We start from the raw sequence: 24,774 nt of genomic DNA on the forward strand, positions 1-24,774 counted from the left end.
TAGAGGGGGAGGTAGGTAGCCTAGTGGTTAGAGGGGGAGGTAGGTAGCCTAGTGGTTAGAGGGGGGAGGCAGGTAGCCTAGTGGTTAGAGGGGGGAGGTAGGTAGCCTAGTGGTTAGAGGGGGGAGGTAGGTAGTCTAGTGGTTAGAGGGGGGAGGCAGGTAGCCTAGTGGTTAGAGGGGGGAGGTAGGTAGCCTAGTGGTTAGAGGGGGGAGGTAGGTAGCCTAGTGGTTAGAGGGGGGAGGCAGGTAGCCTAGTGGTTAGAGGGGGGAGGCAGGTAGCCTAGTGGTTAGAGGGGGGAGGCAGGTAGCCTAGTGGTTAGAGGGGGGAGGCAGGTAGCCTAGTGGTTAGAGGGGGGAGGCAGGTAGTCTAGTGGTTAGAGGGAGGAGGCAGGTAGCCTAGTGGTTAGAGGGGGGAGGCAGGTAGTCTAGTGGTTAGAGGGGGGAGGCAGGTAGCCTAGTGGTTAGAGGGGGGAGGTAGGTAGCCTAGTGGTTAGAGGGGGGAGGTAGGTAGTCTAGTGGTTAGAGGGGGGAGGCAGGTAGCCTAGTGGTTAGAGGGGGGAGGTAGGTAGCCTAGTGGTTAGAGGGGGGAGGCAGGTAGCCTAGTGGTTAGAGGGGGGAGGCAGGTAGCCTAGTGGTTAGAGGGGGGAGGCAGGTAGCCTAGTGGTTAGAGGGGGGAGGCAGGTAGCCTAGTGGTTAGAGGGGGGAGGCAGGTAGTCTAGTGGTTAGAGGGAGGAGGCAGGTAGCCTAGTGGTTAGAGGGGGGAGGCAGGTAGTCTAGTGGTTAGAGGGGGGAGGCAGGTAGCCTAGTGGTTAGAGGGGGGAGGTAGGTAGCCTAGTGGTTAGAGGGGGGAGGTAGGTAGCCTAGTGGTTAGAGGGGGAGGCAGGTAGCCTAGTGGTTAGAGGGGGGAGGCAGGTAGCCTAGTGGTTAGAGGGGGGAGGCAGGTAGCCTAGTGGTTAGAGGGGGGAGGCAGGTAGCCTAGTGGTTAGAGGGGGGAGGCAGGTAGCCTAGTGGTTAGAGGGGGGAGGCAGGTAGTCTAGTGGTTAGAGGGAGGAGGCAGGTAGCCTAGTGGTTAGAGGGGGGAGGCAGGTAGTCTAGTGGTTAGAGGGGGGAGGCAGGTAGCCTAGTGGTTAGAGGGGGGAGGCAGGTAGCCTAGTGGTTAGAGGGGGGAGGCAGGTAGCCTAGTGGTTAGAGGGGGGAGGCAGGTAGCCTAGTGGTTAGAGGGGGGAGGCAGGTAGCCTAGTGGTTAGAGGGGGGAGGCAGGTAGTCTAGTGGTTAGAGGGGGGAGGCAGGTAGCCTAGTGGTTAGAGGGGGGAGGCAGGTAGCCTAGTGGTTAGAGGGGGGAGGCAGGTAGCCTAGTGGTTAGAGGGGGGAGGCAGGTAGTCTAGTGGTTAGAGGGAGGAGGCAGGTAGCCTAGTGGTTAGAGCGTTGGGTCAGAAAGGTTGCAAGTTCAAATCCCCGAGCTGACAAGGTACAAATATGTCGTTCTGCCCCTGAACAAGGCAGTTAACCCACTGTTCCCCAGTAGGCCGTCATTGAAAATAAGAATTTGTTCTTAACTGCCTTGCCTAGTTAAATAAAGGTTAAATAACATTTAAAAAAATATATCTACTGTGTTGACATTTTGGTATTTTTTCATTCCTGGTGCCAATCTAGTTAATTTTTTAACTTTCTGACACAATCGCTGATTTGTTCTTATTTCCCTCCCTCCCACCTTCCTCCCTACAGATGGCGAAGACAGCATAGGCCAGTTGTTCAGAGTACAGGACCCATGTCTGAGGGCCCGTGTGGCCTTACAGGCCCTGGAGCGCTGGCCCCTCGGGCCCTCTCTGGAGCTGATGGAGTTCTGCCTCAACAACCCCCACATGGAGGCCTCTCTCAGGGGAGAGCTGGAGCTCAGGAAGACGGAGCTGGACATCTACCAACGGGTAAGCAGAGACATTTAATCAAAGTTATTACATACTTTATGATCATGTTATTTGAAGCTGGTAGATTCATGTTATTTGAAGCAGGTAGATTAATATTATTTGAAGCAGGTAGATAAATGTTATTTGACAATTGAAACGGGAACTGGACACATATCGATGGGTAAATACAGTGGGGCAAAAAAGTATTTAGTCAGCCACCAATTGTGCAAGTTCTCCCACTTAAAAAGATGAGAGAGGCCTGTAATTTTCACCATAGGTACACTTCCACTATGACAGACAAAATGAGAAAAAAATCCAGACAATCACATTGTAGGATTTGTTTATGAATTTATTTCCAAATTATGGTGGAAAATAAGTATTTGGTCAATAACAAAAGTTTATCTCAATACTTGGCACACATATACTGTGCCAGCCCACACCCTTCTGGCACAAACTTCTCTGCCATCTTCCCTGTCTTTCTCTCTCTATCCACAATAAAGAACAAAATATGACCGCTTCAACAAATCTTCTATCCTAGATGTTGAACCTGCTGCCTTCGTTGCCGTGGGCCACCTGGCAGGAGCTGAGGACAGAGTCCAGGAGAGACCCTGAGTCCATGTTTTCTAGGATGTTGGAAGCCAGGGTGAGTCTCAACACGGTGTAAATAAATAGCCTGACACCTTCCTTTTGTTAACACGGACGTTATTAGACCTTGAGTCTATGCTGTCTAGGAGGCTGGAGGCCAAGGTATGTCCCACCAATGTGTTTATATATAGTCCCATTTATTTTTTTATCCAGGTTAACTTTAGCACTAACTTTTTAATGGACGTTTTAGTATTTACAAAAAAAACACAAAGCACCACATTTTAGGGTTCTGGAAAAAAAGGATCAAACGAATCAAAAGATGCTTCCTCTGCTGTCCATTTGATGTCCTCTCGTCATCTCTCTGTCAGGAGTTTTCTCTGTGTGCCCAGTGGATGGCGCTGTACTCTGTGTCAGACCAGCTCAGATTACAGCTGCAGACTGAACACCTGCTACACCTGCTGGAGAAAGGACAGACTGACAACGCTTTCCAGGTGGGCTTTCGTCTGCATCGCTATTGGTCTAAACTTGTCTAAACTTCATTTCTTCACCTTTCTCTCCTCCATATGTGACCGACCGGCTCGATTCGGTCTTATGTTGCAAAATTTGAACTTGTGTTTTTTTTTTTTTTTTACATTGGATAAAAGTAGAAACTCAGAGCTATAAAATGGTATATTATACACTAGTTGAGGAACAATGGGAAAGTAATTCTGCTTTGAAAGTCGATCAACTTGTAACCTCACTTTTGAGAAAAGGGCCTTTGAATGTTTTGGTACACCTCCTGGAGAGCCCTTCTTTGTCTACACCCATTCAGCATCGTTCACACCCTCTTAAGCTTTAGCCCCACCCATTCAGCATTGTTCACACCCTCTTAAGCTTTAGCCCCACCCATTCAGCATCGTTCACACCCTCTTAAGCTTTAGCCCCACCCATTCAGCATTGTTCACACCCTCTTAAGCTTTAGCCCCACCCATTCAGCATCGTTCACACCCTCTTAAGCTTTTAGCCCCACCCATTCAGCATCGTTCACACCCTCTTAAGCTTTAGCCCCACCCATTCAGCATCGTTCACACCCTCTTAAGCTTTAGCCCCACCCATTCAGCATCATTCACACCCTCTTAAGCTTTCGCCCCACCCATTCAGCATCATTCACACCCTCTTTAGCTTTAGCCCCACCCATTCAGCATCGTTCACACCCTCTTAAGCTTTTAGCCACACCCATTCAGCATTGTTCACACCCTCTTAAGCTTTAGCCCCACCCATTCAGCATTGTTCACACCCTCTTAAGCTTTAGCCCCACCCATTCAGCATTGTTCACACCCTCTTAAGCTTTATCCCCACCCATTCAGCGTCGTTCACACCCTCTTAAGATTTCGCCTCACCCATCTCTTTAAGGGTTGATCCGAGCATTATGTCCTAACAACAGCAGTCAAGCACCCAAGCTAATTGGCTAACGTTGGCTAGCTTGCTAGCTACTTCCAGACACAAATGAGAGAACAGCTCTCTGAACATTACTCGCCCTATAGCAGAGCTGGTTTGGCTGTTAGGTTATCCAGAGCGTTGGTGACTAAATATGCTGCTGGCAACAATTTACGTTTTTTTTTTGCCAACGTTTACTGACACCGGTCGTGTCGGATGTTGAGCATTCGTAAATTTGTCAGGTATTCTGCGCTCTGGCACACTCAGATGAGAGTGCTCTGAAATCGGAGTAGATAGCCAGAGTGAATTTACCAGCTACGTCTATCAACAGTTGTCGCAGTGACATCATTAAAATTCAATTGAAATGGTCACTTGCATAGTGAGAGTCTTTTTGTTTAAACATGTAGCTAGCTAGCTAAACAATGAACCATAATCCCAACTCATTACATTACTACCCTGCATGAATCTACAGATAGCTAACCAACCAGGTTCAATGTTATCTAGCTAGCTAACATTAGGCTATAACTAGCAATGCAAATGGCTCTGAGATACAAATAATATTACTACACAGATCATACACGTAACGTTATCTAGCGAGTCAGCGAGCTTACGTTCACTAGCTAGCTAACAGTACACTTTAACTTGAAATTAAAATGTTTTTCTGACAAAATTAGAAATGTGTAATATCTGAAAATGTTGTTAGCTAGACTATCTTACCTGTATACATGGATGGATGCTTCTCCCTCTCTCACCCATATATTTATATGTACATATTCTCATTCACCCCTTTAGATTTGTGTGTATTAGGTAGTTGTTGGGGGAATTGTTAGATTACTTGTTAGATATTACTGCACGGTCGGAACTAGAAGCACAAGCATTTCGCTACTCTCGCATTAAAATCTGCTAACCATGCGTATGTGACCAATACATTTTGATTTGACGGTTGCCCTTAGTTTGAAGATATAATCTAGAGACAGGTGTTTCCTCCATCTCCTTAGCTATCATATTCTAATTCCACTGATTTCAAAACTTGATCGTCCAGAAAGTGGAGAGCAACTCTTATGCAGTTGTACAACTATATATATATATATATATATATAAATCTGCGTTAGCCTCCGTTTCTTCTCCCTCTCCTCCGTTTCTTCTCCCTCTCCTCCGTTTCTTCTCCCTCTCCTCCGTTTCTTCTTCCTCTCCTCCGTTTCTTCTTCCTCTCCTCTGTTTCTTCTCCTTCCCCTGCTCTGTTTCTTCTCTTTCCTCTCCTCTGTTTCTTCTCTTTCCTCTCCTCTGTTTCTTCTCCTTCTCCTGCTCTGTTTCTTCTTTCTCCTGCTCTGTTTCTTCTCTTTCCTCTCCTCTGTTTCTTCTCTTTCCTCTCCTCTGTTTCTTCTCCTTCCCCTGCTCTGTTTCTTCTCTTTCCTCTCCTCTGTTTCTTCTCCTTCTCCTGCTCTGTTTCTTCTCTTTCCTCTCCTCTGTTTCTTCTCCTTCCCTCTCCTCTGTTTCTTCTCTTTCCTCTCCTCTGTTTCTTCTCTTTCTCCTGCTCTGTTTCTTCTCCTTCCCCTGCTCTGTTTCTTCTCTTTCCTCTCCTCTGTTTCTTCTCTTTCCTCTCCTCTGTTTCTTCTCTTTCCTCTCCTCTGTTTCTTCTCTTTCTCCTGCTCTGTTTCTTCTCCTTCCCCTGCTCTGTTTCTTCTCTTTCCTCTCCTCTGTTTCTTCTCTTTCCTCTCCTCTGTTTCTTCTCTTTCCTCTCCTCTGTTTCTTCTCTTTCTCCTGCTCTGTTTCTTCTCTTTCTCCTGCTCTGTTTCTTCTCTTTCCTCTCCTCTGTTTCTTCTCTTTTCTCTCCTCTGTTTCTTCTCTTTCCTCTCCTCTGTTTCTTCTCTTTCCTCTCCTCTGTTTCTTCTCTTTCCTCTCCTCTGTTTCTTCTCTTTCCTCTCCTCTGTTTCTTCTCTTTCCTCTCCTCTGTTTCTTCTCTTTCCTCTCCTCTGTTTCTTCTCTTTCCTCTCCTCTGTTTCTTCTCTTTCCTCTCCTCTGTTTCTTCTCTTTCCTCTCCTCTGTTTCTTCTCTTTCCTCTCCTCTGTTTCTTCTCTTTCTCCTGCTCTGTTTCTTCTCTTTCCTCTCCTCTGTTTCTTCTCCTTCTCCTGCTCTGTTTCTTCTCTTTCCTCTCCTCTGTTTCTTCTCTTTCTCCTGCTCTGTTTCTTCTCTTTCCTCTCCTCTGTTTCTTCTCCTTCCCCTGCTCTGTTTCTTCTCTTTCCTCTCCTCTGTTTCTTCTCTTTCCTCTGCTCTGTTTCTTCTCCCTCTCCTCTGTTTCTTCTCCTTCCCTTTCCTCTGTTTCTTCTATTTCTCCTGCTCTGTTTCTTCTCTTTCTCCTGCTCTGTTTCTTCTCTTTCCTCTCCTCTGTTTCTTCTCTTTCTCCTGCTCTGTTTCTTATCTTTCTCCTGCTCTTTCTTCTCTTTCCTCTCCTCTGTTTCTTCTCTTTCTCCTGCTCTGTTTCTTCTCTTTCCTCTCCTCTGTTTCTTCTCTTTCCTCTCCTCTGTTTCTTATCTTTCTCCTGCTCTGTTTCTTCTCTTTCCTCTCCTCTGTTTCTTCTCTTTCTCCTGCTCTGTTTCTTCTCTTTCTCCTGCTCTGTTTCTTCTCTTTCCTCTCCTCTGTTTCTTCTCTTTCTCCTGCTCTGTTTCTTCTCTTTCCTCTCATCTGTTTCTTCTCCTTCCCCTGCTCTGTTTCTTCTCTTTCCTCTCCTCTGTTTCTTCTCTTTCCTCTCCTCTGTTTCTTCTCTTTCCTCTGCTCTGTTTCTTCTCTTTCCTCTCCTCTGTTTCTTCTCTTTCCTCTCCTCTGTTTCTTCTCTTTCCTCTCCTCTGTTTCTTCTCTTTCTCCTGCTCTGTTTCTTCTCCTTCCCCTGCTCTGTTTCTTCTCTTTCCTCTCCTCTGTTTCTTCTCTTTCCTCTGCTCTGTTTCTTCTCTTTCCTCTCCTCTGTTTCTTCTCTTTCCTCTCCTCTGTTTCTTCTCTTTCCTCTCCTCTGTTTCTTCTCTTTCTCCTGCTCTGTTTCTTCTCCTTCCCCTGCTCTGTTTCTTCTCTTTCCTCTCCTCTGTTTCTTCTCTTTCCTCTCCTCTGTTTCTTCTCTTTCCTCTCCTCTGTTTCTTCTCTTTCTCCTGCTCTGTTTCTTCTCCTTCCCCTGCTCTGTTTCTTCTCTTTCCTCTCCTCTGTTTCTTCTCTTTCCTCTCCTCTGTTTCTTCTCTTTCTCCTGCTCTGTTTCTTCTCTTTCCTCTCCTCTGTTTCTTCTCTTTCTCCTGCTCTGTTTCTTCTCTTTCCTCTCCTCTGTTTCTTCTCTTTCTCCTGCTCTGTTTCTTCTCTTTCCTCTCCTCTGTTTCTTCTCCTTCTCCTGCTCTGTTTCTTCTCTTTCCTCTCCTCTGTTTCTTCTCTTTCTCCTGCTCTGTTTCTTCTCTTTCCTCTCCTCTGTTTCTTCTCTTTCTCCTGCTCTGTTTCTTCTCTTTCCTCTCCTCTGTTTCTTCTCCTTCTCCTGCTCTGTTTCTTCTCTTTCCTCTCCTCTGTTTCTTCTCTTTCTCCTGCTCTGTTTCTTCTCTTTCCTCTCCTCTGTTTCTTCTCCTTCCCCTGCTCTGTTTCTTCTCTTTCCTCTCCTCTGTTTCTTCTCTTTCCTCTGCTCTGTTTCTTCTCCCTCTCCTATGTTTCTTCTCCTTCCCTTTCCTCTGTGTCTTCTCTTTCTTCTCCTCTGTTTCTTCTATTTCTCCTTCTCTGTTTCTTCTCTTTCTCCTGCTCTGTTTCTTCTCTTTCCTCTCCTCTGTTTCTTCTCTTTCTCCTGCTCTGTTTCTTCTCTTTCTCCTGCTCTGTTTCTTCTCTTTCCTCTCCTCTGTTTCTTCTCTTTCTCCTGCTCTGTTTCTTCTCTTTCCTCTCCTCTGTTTCTTCTCTTTCCTCTCCTCTGTTTCTTCTCTTTCCTCTCCTCTGTTTCTTATCTTTCCTCTCCTCTGTTTCTTATCTTTCTCCTGCTCTGTTTCTTCTCTTTCCTCTCCTCTGTTTCTTCTCTTTCTCCTGCTCTGTTTCTTCTCTTTCTCCTGCTCTGTTTCTTCTCTTTCCTCTCCTCTGTTTCTTCTCTTTCTCCTGCTCTGTTTCTTCTCTTTCCTCTCATCTGTTTCTTCTCCTTCCCCTGCTCTGTTTCTTCTCCTTCCCCTGCTCTGTTTCTTCTCTTTCCTCTCCTCTGTTTCTTCTCTTTCCTCTGCTCTGTTTCTTCTCTTTCCTCTTCTCTGTTTCTTCTCTTTCCTCTCCTCTGTTTCTTCTCTTTCCTCTCCTCTGTTTCTTCTCTTTCCTCTGCTCTGTTTCTTCTCTTTCCTCTGCTCTGTTTCTTCTCTTTCCTCTCCTCTGTTTCTTCTCTTTCCTCTCCTCTGTTTCTTCTCTTTCCTCTCCTCTGTTTCTTCTCTTTCCTCTCCTCTGTTTCTTCTCTTTCCTCTCCTCTGTTTCTTCTCTTTCTCCTGCTCTGTTTCTTCTCTTTCCTCTCCTCTGTTTCTTCTCCTTCTCCTGCTCTGTTTCTTCTCTTTCCTCTCCTCTGTTTCTTCTCTTTCTCCTGCTCTGTTTCTTCTCTTTCCTCTCCTCTGTTTCTTCTCCTTCCCCTGCTCTGTTTCTTCTCTTTCCTCTCCTCTGTTTCTTCTCTTTCCTCTGCTCTGTTTCTTCTCCCTCTCCTCTGTTTCTTCTCCTTCCCTTTCCTCTGTTTCTTCTATTTCTCCAGCTCTGTTTCTTCTCTTTCTCCTGCTCTGTTTCTTCTCTTTCCTCTCCTCTGTTTCTTCTCTTTCTCCTGCTCTGTTTCTTATCTTTCTCCTGCTCTTTCTTCTCTTTCCTCTCCTCTGTTTCTTCTCTTTCTCCTGCTCTGTTTCTTCTCTTTCCTCTCCTCTGTTTCTTCTCTTTCCTCTCCTCTGTTTCTTATCTTTCTCCTGCTCTGTTTCTTCTCTTTCCTCTCCTCTGTTTCTTCTCTTTCTCCTGCTCTGTTTCTTCTCTTTCTCCTGCTCTGTTTCTTCTCTTTCCTCTCCTCTGTTTCTTCTCTTTCTCCTGCTCTGTTTCTTCTCTTTCCTCTCATCTGTTTCTTCTCCTTCCCCTGCTCTGTTTCTTCTCTTTCCTCTCCTCTGTTTCTTCTCTTTCCTCTCCTCTGTTTCTTCTCTTTCCTCTGCTCTGTTTCTTCTCTTTCCTCTCCTCTGTTTCTTCTCTTTCCTCTCCTCTGTTTCTTCTCTTTCCTCTCCTCTGTTTCTTCTCTTTCTCCTGCTCTGTTTCTTCTCCTTCCCCTGCTCTGTTTCTTCTCTTTCCTCTCCTCTGTTTCTTCTCTTTCCTCTCCTCTGTTTCTTCTCTTTCCTCTCCTCTGTTTCTTCTCTTTCTCCTGCTCTGTTTCTTCTCTTTCCTCTCCTCTGTTTCTTCTCTTTCTCCTGCTCTGTTTCTTCTCTTTCTCCTGCTCTGTTTCTTCTCTTTCCTCTCCTCTGTTTCTTCTCTTTCCTCTCCTCTGTTTCTTCTCTTTCCTCTCCTCTGTTTCTTCTCTTTCTCCTGCTCTGTTTCTTCTCTTTCCTCTCCTCTGTTTCTTCTCTTTCTCCTGCTCTGTTTCTTCTCTTTCCTCTCCTCTGTTTCTTCTCTTTCTCCTGCTCTGTTTCTTCTCTTTCCTCTCCTCTGTTTCTTCTCCTTCTCCTGCTCTGTTTCTTCTCTTTCCTCTCCTCTGTTTCTTCTCTTTCTCCTGCTCTGTTTCTTCTCTTTCCTCTCCTCTGTTTCTTCTCCTTCCCCTGCTCTGTTTCTTCTCTTTCCTCTCCTCTGTTTCTTCTCTTTCCTCTGCTCTGTTTCTTCTCCCTCTCCTATGTTTCTTCTCCTTCCCTTTCCTCTGTGTCTTCTCTTTCTTCTCCTCTGTTTCTTCTATTTCTCCTGCTCTGTTTCTTCTCTTTCTCCTGCTCTGTTTCTTCTCTTTCCTCTCCTCTGTTTCTTCTCTTTCTCCTGCTCTGTTTCTTCTCTTTCTCCTGCTCTGTTTCTTCTCTTTCCTCTCCTCTGTTTCTTCTCTTTCTCCTGCTCTGTTTCTTCTCTTTCCTCTCCTCTGTTTCTTCTCTTTCCTCTCCTCTGTTTCTTCTCTTTCCTCTCCTCTGTTTCTTATCTTTCCTCTCCTCTGTTTCTTATCTTTCTCCTGCTCTGTTTCTTCTCTTTCCTCTCCTCTGTTTCTTCTCTTTCTCCTGCTCTGTTTCTTCTCTTTCTCCTGCTCTGTTTCTTCTCTTTCCTCTCCTCTGTTTCTTCTCTTTCTCCTGCTCTGTTTCTTCTCTTTCCTCTCATCTGTTTCTTCTCCTTCCCCTGCTCTGTTTCTTCTCTTTCCTCTCCTCTGTTTCTTCTCTTTCCTCTGCTCTGTTTCTTCTCTTTCCTCTGCTCTGTTTCTTCTCTTTCCTCTTCTCTGTTTCTTCTCTTTCCTCTCCTCTGTTTCTTCTCTTTCCTCTCCTCTGTTTCTTCTCTTTCCTCTCCTCTGTTTCTTCTCTTTCCTCTCCTCTGTTTCTTCTCTTTCCTCTCCTCTGTTTCTTCTCTTTCCTCTCCTCTGTTTCTTCTCTTTCTCCTGCTCTGTTTCTTCTCTTTCCTCTCCTCTGTTTCTTCTCTTTCCTCTCCTCTGTTTCTTCTCTTTCTCCTGCTCTGTTTCTTCTCTTTCCTCTCCTCTGTTTCTTCTCCTTCCCCTGCTCTGTTTCTTCTCTTTCCTCTCCTCTGTTTCTTCTCTTTCCTCTGCTCTGTTTCTTCTCTTTCCTCTCCTCTGTTTCTTCTCTTTCTCCTGCTCTGTTTCTTCTCTTTCCTCTCCTCTGTTTCTTCTCTTTCTCCTGCTCTGTTTCTTCTCTTTCCTCTCCTCTGTTTCTTCTCTTTCTCCTGCTCTGTTTCTTATCTTTCTCCTGCTCTTTCTTCTCTTTCCTCTCCTCTGTTTCTTCTCTTTCTCCTGCTCTGTTTCTTCTCTTTCCTCTCCTCTGTTTCTTCTCTTTCCTCTCCTCTGTTTCTTATCTTTCTCCTGCTCTGTTTCTTCTCTTTCCTCTCCTCTGTTTCTCTTTCTCCTGCTCTGTTTCTTCTCTTTCTCCTGCTCTGTTTCTTCTCTTTCCTCTCCTCTGTTTCTTCTCTTTCTCCTGCTCTGTTTCTTCTCTTTCCTCTCATCTGTTTCTTCTCCTTCCCCTGCTCTGTTTCTTCTCTTTCCTCTCCTCTGTTTCTTCTCTTTCCTCTCCTCTGTTTCTTCTCTTTCCTCTGCTCTGTTTCTTCTCTTTCCTCTCCTCTGTTTCTTCTCTTTCCTCTCCTCTGTTTCTTCTCTTTCCTCTCCTCTGTTTCTTCTCTTTCTCCTGCTCTGTTTCTTCTCCTTCCCCTGCTCTGTTTCTTCTCTTTCCTCTCCTCTGTTTCTTATCTTTCCTCTCCTCTGTTTCTTCTCTTTCCTCTCCTCTGTTTCTTCTCTTTCTCCTGCTCTGTTTCTTCTCCTTCCCCTGCTCTGTTTCTTCTCTTTCCTCTCCTCTGTTTCTTCTCTTTCCTCTCCTCTGTTTCTTCTCTTTCTCCTGCTCTGTTTCTTCTCTTTCCTCTCCTCTGTTTCTTCTCTTTCTCCTGCTCTGTTTCTTCTCTTTCCTCTCCTCTGTTTCTTCTCTTTCCTCTCCTCTGTTTCTTCTCTTTCCTCTCCTCTGTTTCTTCTCTTTCTCCTGCTCTGTTTCTTCTCTTTCCTCTCCTCTGTTTCTTCTCTTTCTCCTGCTCTGTTTCTTCTCTTTCCTCTCCTCTGTTTCTTCTCTTTCTCCTGCTCTGTTTCTTCTCTTTCCTCTCCTCTGTTTCTTCTCCTTCTCCTGCTCTGTTTCTTCTCTTTCCTCTCCTCTGTTTCTTCTCTTTCTCCTGCTCTGTTTCTTCTCTTTCCTCTCCTCTGTTTCTTCTCCTTCCCCTGCTCTGTTTCTTCTCTTTCCTCTCCTCTGTTTCTTCTCTTTCCTCTGCTCTGTTTCTTCTCCCTCTCCTATGTTTCTTCTCCTTCCCTTTCCTCTGTGTCTTCTCTTTCTTCTCCTCTGTTTCTTCTATTTCTCCTGCTCTGTTTCTTCTCTTTCTCCTGCTCTGTTTCTTCTCTTTCCTCTCCTCTGTTTCTTCTCTTTCTCCTGCTCTGTTTCTTCTCTTTCTCCTGCTCTGTTTCTTCTCTTTCCTCTCCTCTGTTTCTTCTCTTTCTCCTGCTCTGTTTCTTCTCTTTCCTCTCCTCTGTTTCTTCTCTTTCCTCTCCTCTGTTTCTTCTCTTTCCTCTCCTCTGTTTCTTCTCTTTCCTCTCCTCTGTTTCTTATCTTTCCTCTCCTCTGTTTCTTATCTTTCCTCTCCTCTGTTTCTTCTCTTTCTCCTGCTCTGTTTCTTCTCTTTCTCCTGCTCTGTTTCTTCTCTTTCCTCTCCTCTGTTTCTTCTCTTTCTCCTGCTCTGTTTCTTCTCTTTCCTCTCATCTGTTTCTTCTCCTTCCCCTGCTCTGTTTCTTCTCTTTCCTCTCCTCTGTTTCTTCTCTTTCCTCTGCTCTGTTTCTTCTCTTTCCTCTTCTCTGTTTCTTCTCTTTCCTCTCCTCTGTTTCTTCTCTTTCCTTTCCTCTGTTTCTTATCTTTCCTCTCCTCTGTTTCTTCTCTTTCTCCTGCTCTGTTTCTTCTCTTCCCTCTCCTCTGTTTCTTCTCTTTCCCCTGCTCTGTTTCTTCTCTTTCCTCTCCTCTGTTTCTTCTCTTTCCTCTCCTCTGTTTCTTCTCTTTCTCCTGCTCTGTTTCTTCTCTTTCTCCTGCTCTGTTTCTTCTCTTTCCTCTCCTCTGTTTCTTCTCTTTCCTCTCCTCTGTTTCTTCTCTTTCCTCTCCTCTGTTTCTTATCTTTCTCCTGCTCTGTTTCTTCTCTTTCCTCTCCTCTGTTTCTTCTCTTTCTCCTGCTCTGTTTCTTCTCTTTCCTCTCCTCTGTTTCTTCTCTTTCTCCTGCTCTGTTTCTTCTCTTTCCTCTCATCTGTTTCTTCTCCTTCCCCTGCTCTGTTTCTTCTCTTTCCTCTCCTCTGTTTCTTCTCTTTCCTCTGCTCTGTTTCTTCTCTTTCCTCTCCTCTGTTTCTTCTCTTTCCTCTCCTCTGTTTCTTCTCTTTCCTTTCCTCTGTTTCTTCTCTTTCCTCTCCTCTGTTTCTTCTCTTTCTCCTGCTCTGTTTCTTCTCTTTCCTCTCCTCTGTTTCTTCTCTTTCTCCTGCTCTGTTTCTTCTCTTCCCTCTCCTCTGTTTCTTCTCTTTCCCCTGCTCTGTTTCTTCTCTTTCCTCTCCTCTGTTTCTTCTCTTTCCTCTCCTCTGTTTCTTCTCTTTCCTCTCCTCTGTTTCTTCTCTTTCTCCTGCTCTGTTTCTTCTCTTTCTCCTGCTCTGTTTCTTCTCTTTCCTCTCCTCTGTTTCTTCTCTTTCTCCTGCTCTGTTTCTTCTCTTTCCTCTCCTCTGTTTCTTCTCTTTCCTCTCCTCTGTTTCTTCTCTTTCCTCTCCTCTGTTCCTTATCTTTCTCCTGCTCTGTTTCTTCTCTTTCCTCTCCTCTGTTTCTTCTCTTTCCTCTGCTCTGTTTCTTCTCTTTCCTCTCCTCTGTTTCTTCTCTTTCCTCTCCTCTGTTTCTTCTCTTTCCTCTCCTCTGTTTCTTCTCTTTCCTCTCCTCTGTTTCTTCTCTTTCTCCTGCTCTGTTTCTTCTCTTCCCTCTCCTCTGTTTCTTCTCCTTCCCTCTGCTCCGTTTCTTCTCTTTACTCTCCTCCGTTTCTTCTCCCTCTCCTCTGTTTCTTCTCCTTCCCTCTGCTCCGTTTCTTCTCTTTCCTCTCCTCCGTTTTTTCTCCCTCTCCTCTGTTTCTTCTCCTTCCCTCTGCTCCGTTTCTTCTCTTTCCTCTCCTCCGTTTCTTCTTCCTCTGTCCGTTTCTTCTCCTTCCCCTGCTCCGTTTCTTCTCATTCCTCTGCTCCGTTTCTTCTCCTTCCTCTTCCCTTATTGGAAGAACAGAATAGGTGAAGGCAATAGGCTGGATTCCTACGGTATTAGGAAATCTCCTTTCACCTGTCCATTGTCTTTCCAATCAGTGCAGAAGAAGGAAAGGAGAAGAGGAATCCAGTTTATACAATTGAGATGTGACCCATCTGTCTATAGTTGTTTCTCCTCCGTGCACTATGTCATAGACTTTGTTTCTCATTGACTCTCTTCACTGTGATTGGTACAGCTGCTGGAGGGCCTATCAGACTTAACCTTGGGTCTGGAGGTGTGTGAGCGCGCTCTGGACCGCCGGCCCGGATTGGCTGCCTGCCACTTCCTGGCTAACTACCTCACTCTCCACTTCCAGTGCCAAGTGTCCCCCGCCCGCCGACGCCACATCCACGACCTTCACCTGGGATCCAAGGTCAGCAGATTCAATGACCTTTATTGTATCTGTGAGCTCTAGTGTTGATGGGGAGCCTAGGGGTTAAGAGCAGGCAGCCGAGCGGTTAAGAGCAGACAGCCTAGCGGTTAAGAGCAGGCAGCCGAGCGGTTAAGAGCAGGCAGCCTAGCGGTTAAGAGCAGGCAGCCTAGCGGTTAAGAGCAGGCAGCATAGCGGTTAAGAGCAGGCAGGAAAAGAACGAGCGCAGGAACGATGGGAGAGCGCGGGAGAGATCAGGAAAGAGTGTGTCACTAAAGTAGTAAGTCTGATTTGAACCCGACACTGGAACACACACCACCAGATAGTGTTTTAAATGAACCTCTCTCTCTTCTCTCTCTACTTGTCTCCTCTCCTCTCCTCTCCTCTCCTCTCCTCTCCTCTCCTCTCCTCTCCTCTCCTCTCCTCTCCTCTCCTCTCCTCTCCTCTCCTCTCCTTACTCTCTCTCTCTCCTCTACTCTCCTTACTCTCTCTCTCTCCTCTACTCTCCTTACTCTTTCCCTCTCCCTACTCTCTCTCTTCTCTCTCCCTCTCCCTACTCTCTCTCTTCTCTCTCCCTCTCCCTACTCTCTCTCTTCTCTCTCCTCTGCTCTACTCTCTACTCTCTACTCTCTCTCCTCTACTCACTCTCTCCTCTACTCTCTCTATCTACTCTACTCTCTCTCTCCCTACTCTCTCTCTCTCCCTACTCTCTCTACTCTCTCTCTCCCTACTCTCTCTACTCTCCGTCTCCCTTCTCTCTCCTCTAGGTCCTCCTCACCCTCCCCCCTGGCGCCAGACAGGACTACTTCCCCCTCCTCTCCGAGCCACTATTAATGCTGGAACAGCTCCTGATGAACCTGAAGGTGCCACCAAATTATTGTTGTGATAGTATTTTTGTATTATGTGAACAAAAATAAAAACGCAACATGGTCCCATGTTTCATGAGTTTAAATAAAAATATTCCCGAAATCTTCCATATGCACAAATTTTTCGCAAATTTGTCCATCCACATGACAGATGTGGTATATCAAGAAACTGATTAAACAGCATGATCATTACAAAGATGCACCTTGTGTTGGGGACAATAAAAGGTCACTCTAAAATGTGCACACAACACAATGCCACAGACATCTCAAGTTTTTAGGAAGCGTGCAATTGGCATGTTGACTGCAGCAATATCCACCACACACCTCCAGACCCACTACTGGTACTATTACTACTGGTACTACCACTACTACTACCACTACTATTATTACTACTACTACTACTACTGGTACTACCACTATTATTATTACTACTACTACTACTACTGGTACTACCATTATTATTACTACTACTATTACTACTGGTACTACCACTACTACTACCACTACTATTACTACTACTACTACTACTGGTACTACCACTATTATTACTACTACTACTACTACTGGTACTACCACTACTACTACTACTACTACTATTACTACTACTACTACTACTATTGGTATTACCACTACTATTACTACTACTACTGGTACTACCACTACTACTACTACTGGTACTGGTACTAATACTACTACTACTACTGGTACTACTACTACTACTACTACTACTGGTACTACCACTACTACTACTACTACTACTGGTACTACCACTATTACTACTACTACTACTACTGGTACTACCACTACTACTACTACTACTACTACTACTACCACTACTACTGGTATTACTACTACTATTACTACTACTACTACTACTGGTACTACTGGTACTACTACTACTACTGGTACTACTACTACTACTACTACTACTACTACTACTACTACTACTACTACTACTACTACCGGTACTACTACTGGTACTACCACTACTACCACTACTACTACTGGTACTACCACTACTACTACTACTACTGGTACTACTACTACTGGTACTACTACTACTGGTACTACTACTACTACTACTACTACTGGTACTACTACTACTGGTACTACCACTATTACCACTACTACTACTGGTACTACTACTACTACTACTACTACTATTACTACTACTACCGCTACTACTACTACTACCACTACTACCACTACTACTGGTACTACCGCTACTACTACTACTACTACTACTACTACTATCAATACTACGATTACTACTACTACCACTACTACTACTACTACTACTACTACTACTACTACTACTACTACCACTATTACTACTGGTACTACCACTACTACCACTACTACTACTGGTACTACCACTACTACTACTACTGGTACTACTACTACCACTACTACTACTACTGGTACTACTACTACTGGTACTACTACTACTGGTACTACTACTACTGGTACTACCACTATTACCACTACTACTACTGGTACTACTACTACTACTACTACTACCACTACTATTACTACTATTACTACCACTACTACTACCACTATTACCACTACTACTACTACTACTACTACTACTACTACTACTACTACTGGTACTACCGCTACTACTACTACTACTACTACTACTACCACTACTACTACTACTGGTACTACCACCACCACCACTACGTTGGACTGTGCTGATGTGGCAGTGATTATTAGTGGCACATTGTTTAATATAATCTTGAGCTGGATTTGCCATTTGTTCAATGAAAACTTTGACCTTTTTGAAGGTGGACTGGGCTGAAGTGGCGGTGAGGACGTTACAGAACCTACTATTAGGCCGGGAGGACGGCTTCACCACCCACGACATAGACAAACTACTCTCCAACTACGCCTGTAAGGCCCTGGACTTCCCCTACGCACCCAGGGAGAAGTCTCGCTCCGGTCAGTACCAAGCGCACGACACCCAAACACACTAGTGAATCGCGGGTTGACCCGTAACCCGCAGACCCCCCCCCCCCCCCCTGGTGTTATATCTGTGGGTCGGGTGGGTTTAGGGGTTCATTAAAATATTGTGTGGATGAAGGGCTGTTGGGTTGAGTAAAGAGGAAGTGATGTATTACAATTTCAACAAATGTATAATTATTGTGCGATTTCATATATTTGATCTGCCTAAGCTTTAGGGCCTAATTGTCCGGGTGGGCAAATACACGCCAAATGCTTTTGGGAAATTTGGGCAGAAAAAGTTTAGGTCGATCCACCGAGGCGAGAAAGGACGATGTCTTGAGTTTATTTCGATAAGAGAAAAGCTGCGAAATGGAGAGTTTAAAATAAAGAGAAGAGAGGGAGAGAACAATAGCCTAATGTTTGGGAAGGATGTTGTGTCATGATTGTGAGTCGCCGTTCACACGACCTGTACTCCTCTGGCCTGGTTAATGCGTCCACCATTGTTTCTGGAACTTTCTGGAAATGTGCAAGCCGGCAAGTTACGGTTCAGGTCGGCACGACAGTGGAAAAAAAGTGTGTTATGTCACTAATGCACAGGCTTGTACTATGGATGTCTCTCCCTGTCTCCCCAGACTCGGTCATCGGTCTTCACAACCACTCATATTGTAAGTCAAATGTGCTATGGATGTGTGATTGTCCAATCTCACAAGATGTGTCTATGAGTTGTGGTGATGTGTGGTAAACGTTCCGGTACAAAATGGTTGCCGTGCGTCATCCAATTGGGTGGATGAGGTGAAATTCCCTCTTACTTTGTAAAGTGCTTTGAGTACCTTGATTGGTTTTTATATACAATCCAATCCGTTATTATAGAGTAAAATCAGGCTTCCTTTGTTACCTCACGACTACCTTGCTCTGTCAGGACAGTGTTGGAAGTAACTAGTTACCAAGTACTCTTACTTTTTTTTTGTGATAACTAGTTACCAAAACTCATTCATTTTTTTCAATTTAATTAACGAGTTACTTAGTTACTTTTACAATATTATTGTCCTTTCTCTTTGTTGGCACAAATAATAAATAATAAAATCCCTTCATCCTAAGGCTACGTTCATCGCGCTCTTCCTGTTCCTGCATGAACGTTGTGGCGGGGAGTTGGCATGGTAACTAGATAGATAGTTAGTGAGATGGCAGCGACAATAGCCTTTATCGTGGAAGTAGCCGTGTTACTTTGAATTGGTTGAAGAAAAGGAAAAGAAATCAGCCAAGACCTCAGAATATTTTTGGGGAGACCTCCACAAGTCTGGTTCATCCTTGGGAGCAATGTCCAAACGCCTGAAGGTCCTATATCGACATAACCTGAAAGGCCGCTCAGCAAGGAAGAAGCCACTGCTCCAAAACCGCCATAAAAAAGACAAACTACGATTTGCAACTGCACATGGGGACAAAGATCGTACTTTTTGGATAAATGTCCTCTGGTCTGATGAAACAAAAATAGAACCGTTTGGCCATAATGACCATCGTTATGTTTGGATGAAAAAGGGGGAGGCTTGCAAGCCGAAGAACACCATCCCAACCGTGAAGCACGGGGGTGGCAGCATCATGTTGTGGGGTGCTTTACTGCAGGAGGGGCTGGTGCACTTCACAAAATAGATTGCATCATGAGAGGACAATTATGTGGATATATTGAAGCAACATCTCAAGACATCAGTGAGGAAGTTAAAGCTTGGTCGCAAATGGGTCTTCCAAATGGACTTCCAAAGTTGTGGCAAAATGTCTTAAGGACAACAAAGTCAAGGTATTAGAGTGGCCATCACAAAGCCCTGACCTCAAACCTATAGAACATTTGTGGGCAGAACTGAAAAAGCGTGTGCGAGCAAGGAGGCCTACAAACCTGATTCCGTTACACCAGCTCTGTCAGGAGGAGTGGGCCAAAATTCACCCAACTTATTGTTGGAAGCTTGTGGAAGACTACCCGAAACATTTGACCCAAGTTAAACAATTTAAAGGCAATGCCACCAAATACTAATTGACTGTATGTAAACTTCTGACCCACTGGGAATGTGTTGAAAGAAATAAAAGCTGAAAGAAATAATTCTCTCTACTATTATTCTGACATTTCACATTCTTAAAATAAAGTGGTGATTCTAACTGACCTAAAACAGGGAATTTTTACTCGGATTAAAATGTCAGGAATTGTGAAAAACTGAGTTTTAAATGTATTTGGCTAAGGTGTATGTAAACTTCCGACTTCAACTGTATATCATTTATTTAAAGTATTGTAAAGGATATATTGCTTCTGTCTTTAATACATTAGTTGTTGTAGAGATATAGACGAGTGGCATATATTTATTTAACAAGGCAAGTCAGTTAAGAACAAATTCTTATTTTCAATGACGTCCTAGGAACAGTGGGTTAACTGCCTTGTTCAGGGGCAGAACGACAGATTTGTACCTTGTCAGCTCGGGGATTTGAAATTGCAACCTTCCGGTTACTATGCAAGCCATTCTAATGACCGACACACGCTAGGGCATCTTCAGAGGGTTTTCTGTTTTTGTTAACACATGTCATTTAGTGTGTTACATTACATAGTAATGTTGTAATGTCACGAGTTACTTTAAAAAGTTACGTTCCCCCAACACTGAATTTACACATTTGGACTTTTTTAGATATGATGTGTACAAGTCTACAACGTTAAAACTTCGACCTCTCTCTGTCCCCAGATTCTGTGATCAGTCTCCAGGATGACCAGTGTCCAGCCCAGGACAGCTGTCCATCCACCCCCTCTAGGATGGGAACACCTCCACCTACTGCAGGTCAGAGATCATTCTATTGTCTGTTATACTATATTCTAGTTTATTATACTCTAACCTAGTTTATTATACTTTATTATATTCTATTATATTATACTCTGGTCTAGTTTATTATACTCTATTCTAGTCTCTTATACTATTCTAGTTTATTATACTTTATTATACTCTATTCTATTGTACTCTCTATTCTATTGTACTCTCTATTCTATTATACTCTATTCTATTATACTCTATTCTATTATACTTTCTTCTATTCTATTTTGTTCTATTATAAACTATTTTATCATATTCTATTCTAGTATACTCTATTCTAGTTTATTATATTATATTCTAGTTTATTATACTCTTTTCTAGTTTATTATACTCTGTTCTATTATACTCTCTATTCTATTATACTCTATTTTATTATACTCTATTCTAGTTTACTATACTTTATTATACTCTATTATATTCTATTCTATTATGTTCTATTATACTCTATTATACTCTATTCTAGTTTATTATACTCTATTCTAGTTTATTATACTCTATTCTAGGTTATCATATTATTTTCTATTATACTCTATTTTATTATACTACATTTTATTATGCTCTATTCTATTATACTATATTCTAGTTTATTATATTCTATTATACACTATTTTATTATTCTATAATTTTCTATTCTAGTCTATTCTAGTTTATTCTAGTATACTGTATTTTATTATACTCTATTCTATTATACTATATTCTAGTATACTGTAGATTATTATACTCTATTCTAGTCTATTATAGTTTATTCTAGTATACTGTATTTTATTATACTCTATTATACTATATTCTAGTATACTGTAGTTTATTATACTCTATTCTAGTTTATTCTAGTATACTGTATTCTATTATACTCTATTATAGTTCATTCTATTGTACTGTATTTTATTATACTCTATTCTAGTATACTGTAGTTTATTATACTCTATTCTAGTCTATTATAGTTTATTCTAGTATACTGTATTCTATTATAGTTCATTCTATTGTACTGTAGTTTATTATACTCTATTCTTGTCTGTGTGTAATCATTCAAATGTTTGATCTTCTTTTGTTGCACGTGGTTACTGTGGCAAGATGTACTACAGTACCCATAATGCTATGTACTACAGTACCCATAATGCTATGTACTACAGTACCCATAATGCTATGTACTACAGAACCCATAATGCTATGTACTACAGAACCCATAATGCTATGTACTACAGAACCCATAATGCTATGTACTACAGAACCCATAATGCTATGTACTACAGTACCCATAATGCTATGTACTACATTGCCCTTAATGCTATGTACAGCACATCCGATTTTACAGAATACATTGTGAAGATAACGATGTTGTTTCCGTCTTCTAACTCCAGGTAGTACCCCCATGCACACCTCGTCCTCCAGCAGTTCCCTGGACAGAGGGTCGACCGGCAGGAGAATCCAGCGCTCCCCCGATCAGTTCCAGCCCCCAGACAGAGCCCCGGTTCGTAAGGACTGGGTCCCAGACAACCAGCAGCATGTCTGCATGGTCTGCCAGCGAGAACGCTTCACCATGGTGAGAATAAGGCCCCCGTGAAAGTCTAGAGTCTGGTCCCCTGTAGCTCAGTTGGTAGAGCATGGCGCTTGGCGTAGTGGGTTCGATTCCCGGGACCACCCATAGTATGTATTAGAGGCCGACCTCTAGTATGCATAAATCGCTTTGGATAAAAGCATATGCTAAATGGTATATATTTATATATACTGTATAATATATATATTTATATAATATATATATATTTATTATATTATAGAGTGGAATGGCTAAAATAAGCCACTTGATGAATGAATAAGTGGCGGATAAATGAATGAGTGAGTGGTGGACACTAAATGAATGAGTGAGTGGTGGACACTAAATGAATGAGTGAGTGGTGGACACTAAATGAATGAGTGAGTGGTGGACACTAAATGAATGAGTGAGTGGTGGACACTAAATGAATGAGTGAGTGGTGGACACTAAATGAATGAGTGAGTGGTGGATAGTGAATGGCTCCTACAAAGAGAAAATTGTGGCATTGGTTTCCAACAAACAGATTAAGGCTGCTCATTGGTTTCCAACAAACAGATTAAGGCTGCTCATTGGTTTCCAACAAACAGATTAAGGCTGCTCATTGGTTTCCCACAAACAGATTAAGGCTGCTCATTGGTTTCCCACAAACAGATTAAGGCTGCTCATTGGTTTCCCACAAACAGATTAAGGCTGCTCATTGGTGTCCCACAAACAGATTAAGGCTGCTCATTGGTTTCCCACAAACAGATTAAGGCTGCTCATTGGTGTCCCACAAACAGATTAAGGCTGCTCATTGGTGTCCCACAAACAGATTAAGGCTGCTCATTGGTGTCCCACAAACAGATTAAGGCTGCTCATTGGTTTCCCACAAACAGATTAAGGCTGCTCATTGGTTTCCCACAAACAGATTAAGGCTGCTCATTGGTTTCCCACAAACAGATTAAGGCTGCTCATTGGTTTCCCACAAACAGATTAAGGCTGCTCATTGGTTTCCCACAAACAGATTAAGGCTGCTCATTGGTTTCCAACAAACAGATTAAGGCTGCTCATTGGTTTCCCACAAACAGATTAAGGCTGCTCATTGGTTTCCCACAAACAGATTAAGGCTGCTCATTGGTTTCCCACAAACAGATTAAGGCTGCTCATTGGTTTCCCACAAACAGATTAAGGCTGCTCATTGGTTTCCCACAAACAGATTAAGGCTGCTCATTGGTTTCCCACAAACAGATTAAGGCTGCTCATTGGTGTTCAGTACAGGAATAGACTTCATCTGTGTTGGGTGAACCGGCTCATGATTTGTTGTGTGAAACTGACTCTCCATTGTCCTCCTCAGTTCAACAGGCGTCACCACTGCAGGAGGTGTGGTCGTCTGGTGTGCCATGCCTGCTCCGACCACAAGATGGCGGTAGAGGGCTGCACTGAGGAGGAGAAGGAAGTGCGTGTGTGTGACCAGTGTTACAGCCACTTCCATCCAGAGTAAGACCCTTAGACCGTACTGGCAGTAAAAACCTACACACTGCTTTATTCACTGTCGTTTGTCACGATCTCTCTATATTAATCCAAGGTGACATATCGCAATCTCTGTATATTGACCCCAAGGTGACATATCGCAATCTCTGTATATTGACCCCAAGGTGACATATCGCAATCTCTGTATATTGACCCCAAGGTGACATATCACAATCTCTGTATATTGACCCCAAGGTGACATATCACAATCTCTGTATATTGACCCCAAGGTGACATATCGCAATCTCTGTATATTTACCCCAAGGTGACATATCACAATCTCTGTATATTGACCTCCCAAGGTAACATATCACTGATTTTTCTATTTTGTTTGTTTCATCACAGTTCTGATGACACGCTGGAACAAGCTGAAGGTAAAGGGCGCTATCATATTCATATTCATAACAGACGTTAGTATGAAATGTCTTCCTAAGGCTACTGCCTCTTCAGCTACTGTAATGTGAAGGTTTATTTGACATGGGAACAATGCACATTGATTAACATTCTGTAAATGTCCCAGATTTAACTAGCCGGTTAGCTTATCACAATTTGTAGTCCTTGGATAGTGCGTGACTCGCTCTCGCTCTCTCTTCTCTTCTCTTCCCTTCTCTCCCCATCTTCCTCTGTCTCTCCCCATCTTCCTCTGTCTCTCTCCTCTTCCTGTCTCTCCCCTCTTCATCTCCCTCTCTCTCCCCCTCCCCCCTCTCCCTCTCACTCCTCGTCTTCCTCCCTGTCCCCCCTCTCTCCCTGACCCAGTTGCAGGTAGTCCTATGTCAACAGAGGGAGTGTTAGATTCAATGCTTCACCTGCCAGAGGTCACTCACCGTCAGTTTCACCTCAGCACCAACCCTACAGACAACCTGCAACTACAGACAGAGTTCTACTATGAACAGGTCAGTTAAATTATAACTACAGACAGAGTTCTACTATGAACAGGTCAGTTAAATTATAACTACAGACAGAGTTCTACGATGAACAGGTCAGTTAAATTATAACTACAGACAGATTTCTACAATGAACGGGTCAATTATAACTACAGACAACAAGAACACTAAGGTAACCTGCCTAAATGACTACCAACCCGTAGCACTCACATCTGTAGCCATGAAGTGCTTTGAAAGGCTGGTCATGGCTCACATCAACACCATCATCCCGGATACCCTAGACCCACTCCAATTTGCATACCGCACCAACAGATCCACAGATGATGCAATCTCTATTGCACTCCACACTGCCCTTTCTCACCTGGACAAAAGGAACACCTATGTGAGAATGCATGACTACAGCTCAGCGCTCAACACCATAGTGCCCTCAAAGCTCATCACTAAGCTAAGGACCCTGGGACTGAACACCTCCCTCTGCAACTGGATCCTGGACTTCCTGACGGGCCGCCCCCCAGGTGGTGAGGGTAAGTAGCAACACATCTACCACGCTGATCCTCAACATTGGAGCTCCCCAGGGGTGCGTGCTTAGTCCCCTCCTGTACTTCCTGTTCACCCACGACCGTGTGGCCAAGCATGACTCTAACACCATCATTAAGTTTGTTGACGACACAAAAGTTGTAGGCCTGATCACCGACAACAATGAGACAGCCTATAGGGAGGAGGTCAGAGACCTGGCAGTGTGGTCTCTGCCAGGACAACAACCTCTCCCTCAACGTCAGCAAGACAAAGGAGATTATCGGTGGACAACAGGAAAAAGGAGAGCTGAGCACGCCCCCATTGAGATCGACAGATCTGTAGTGGAGACAGACCACATCACTTCAGGACCTACCACGGTCCAAACACACCAACACAGTCGTGAAGAGAGCACGACAACGCCTCTTCCCTCTCAGGAGGCCGAAA

General features: G+C 43.8%; 1 protein-coding gene across 2 annotated transcripts in view; it reads left to right on the forward strand.

Moving 5' to 3' along the window:
- The window catches only part of zfyve26 (zinc finger, FYVE domain containing 26), a 112,412-nt gene that overhangs the window by 57,095 nt on the left and 30,543 nt on the right, over positions 1-24,774 (forward strand). For both annotated transcript variants that reach the window (XM_090221387.1, XM_090221389.1), the window contains exons 22-32: positions 1,726-1,925; positions 2,443-2,547; positions 2,858-2,980; positions 14,064-14,240; positions 15,005-15,100; positions 16,894-17,047; positions 19,768-19,860; positions 21,249-21,430; positions 22,755-22,897; positions 23,276-23,304; positions 23,687-23,823. In XM_090221387.1, coding sequence (XP_090077513.1) covers positions 1,726-1,925; positions 2,443-2,547; positions 2,858-2,980; positions 14,064-14,240; positions 15,005-15,100; positions 16,894-17,047; positions 19,768-19,860; positions 21,249-21,430; positions 22,755-22,897; positions 23,276-23,304; positions 23,687-23,823 — 1,439 coding nt within the window. The remainder of the gene's footprint in view (positions 1-1,725; positions 1,926-2,442; positions 2,548-2,857; positions 2,981-14,063; positions 14,241-15,004; positions 15,101-16,893; positions 17,048-19,767; positions 19,861-21,248; positions 21,431-22,754; positions 22,898-23,275; positions 23,305-23,686; positions 23,824-24,774) is intronic.

Source organism: Oncorhynchus mykiss, chromosome 25 (assembly GCF_057628025.1).
Source record: "Oncorhynchus mykiss isolate SJ-2025 chromosome 25, ASM5762802v1, whole genome shotgun sequence".
Taxonomy (NCBI): Eukaryota; Metazoa; Chordata; class Actinopteri; order Salmoniformes; family Salmonidae; genus Oncorhynchus; species Oncorhynchus mykiss.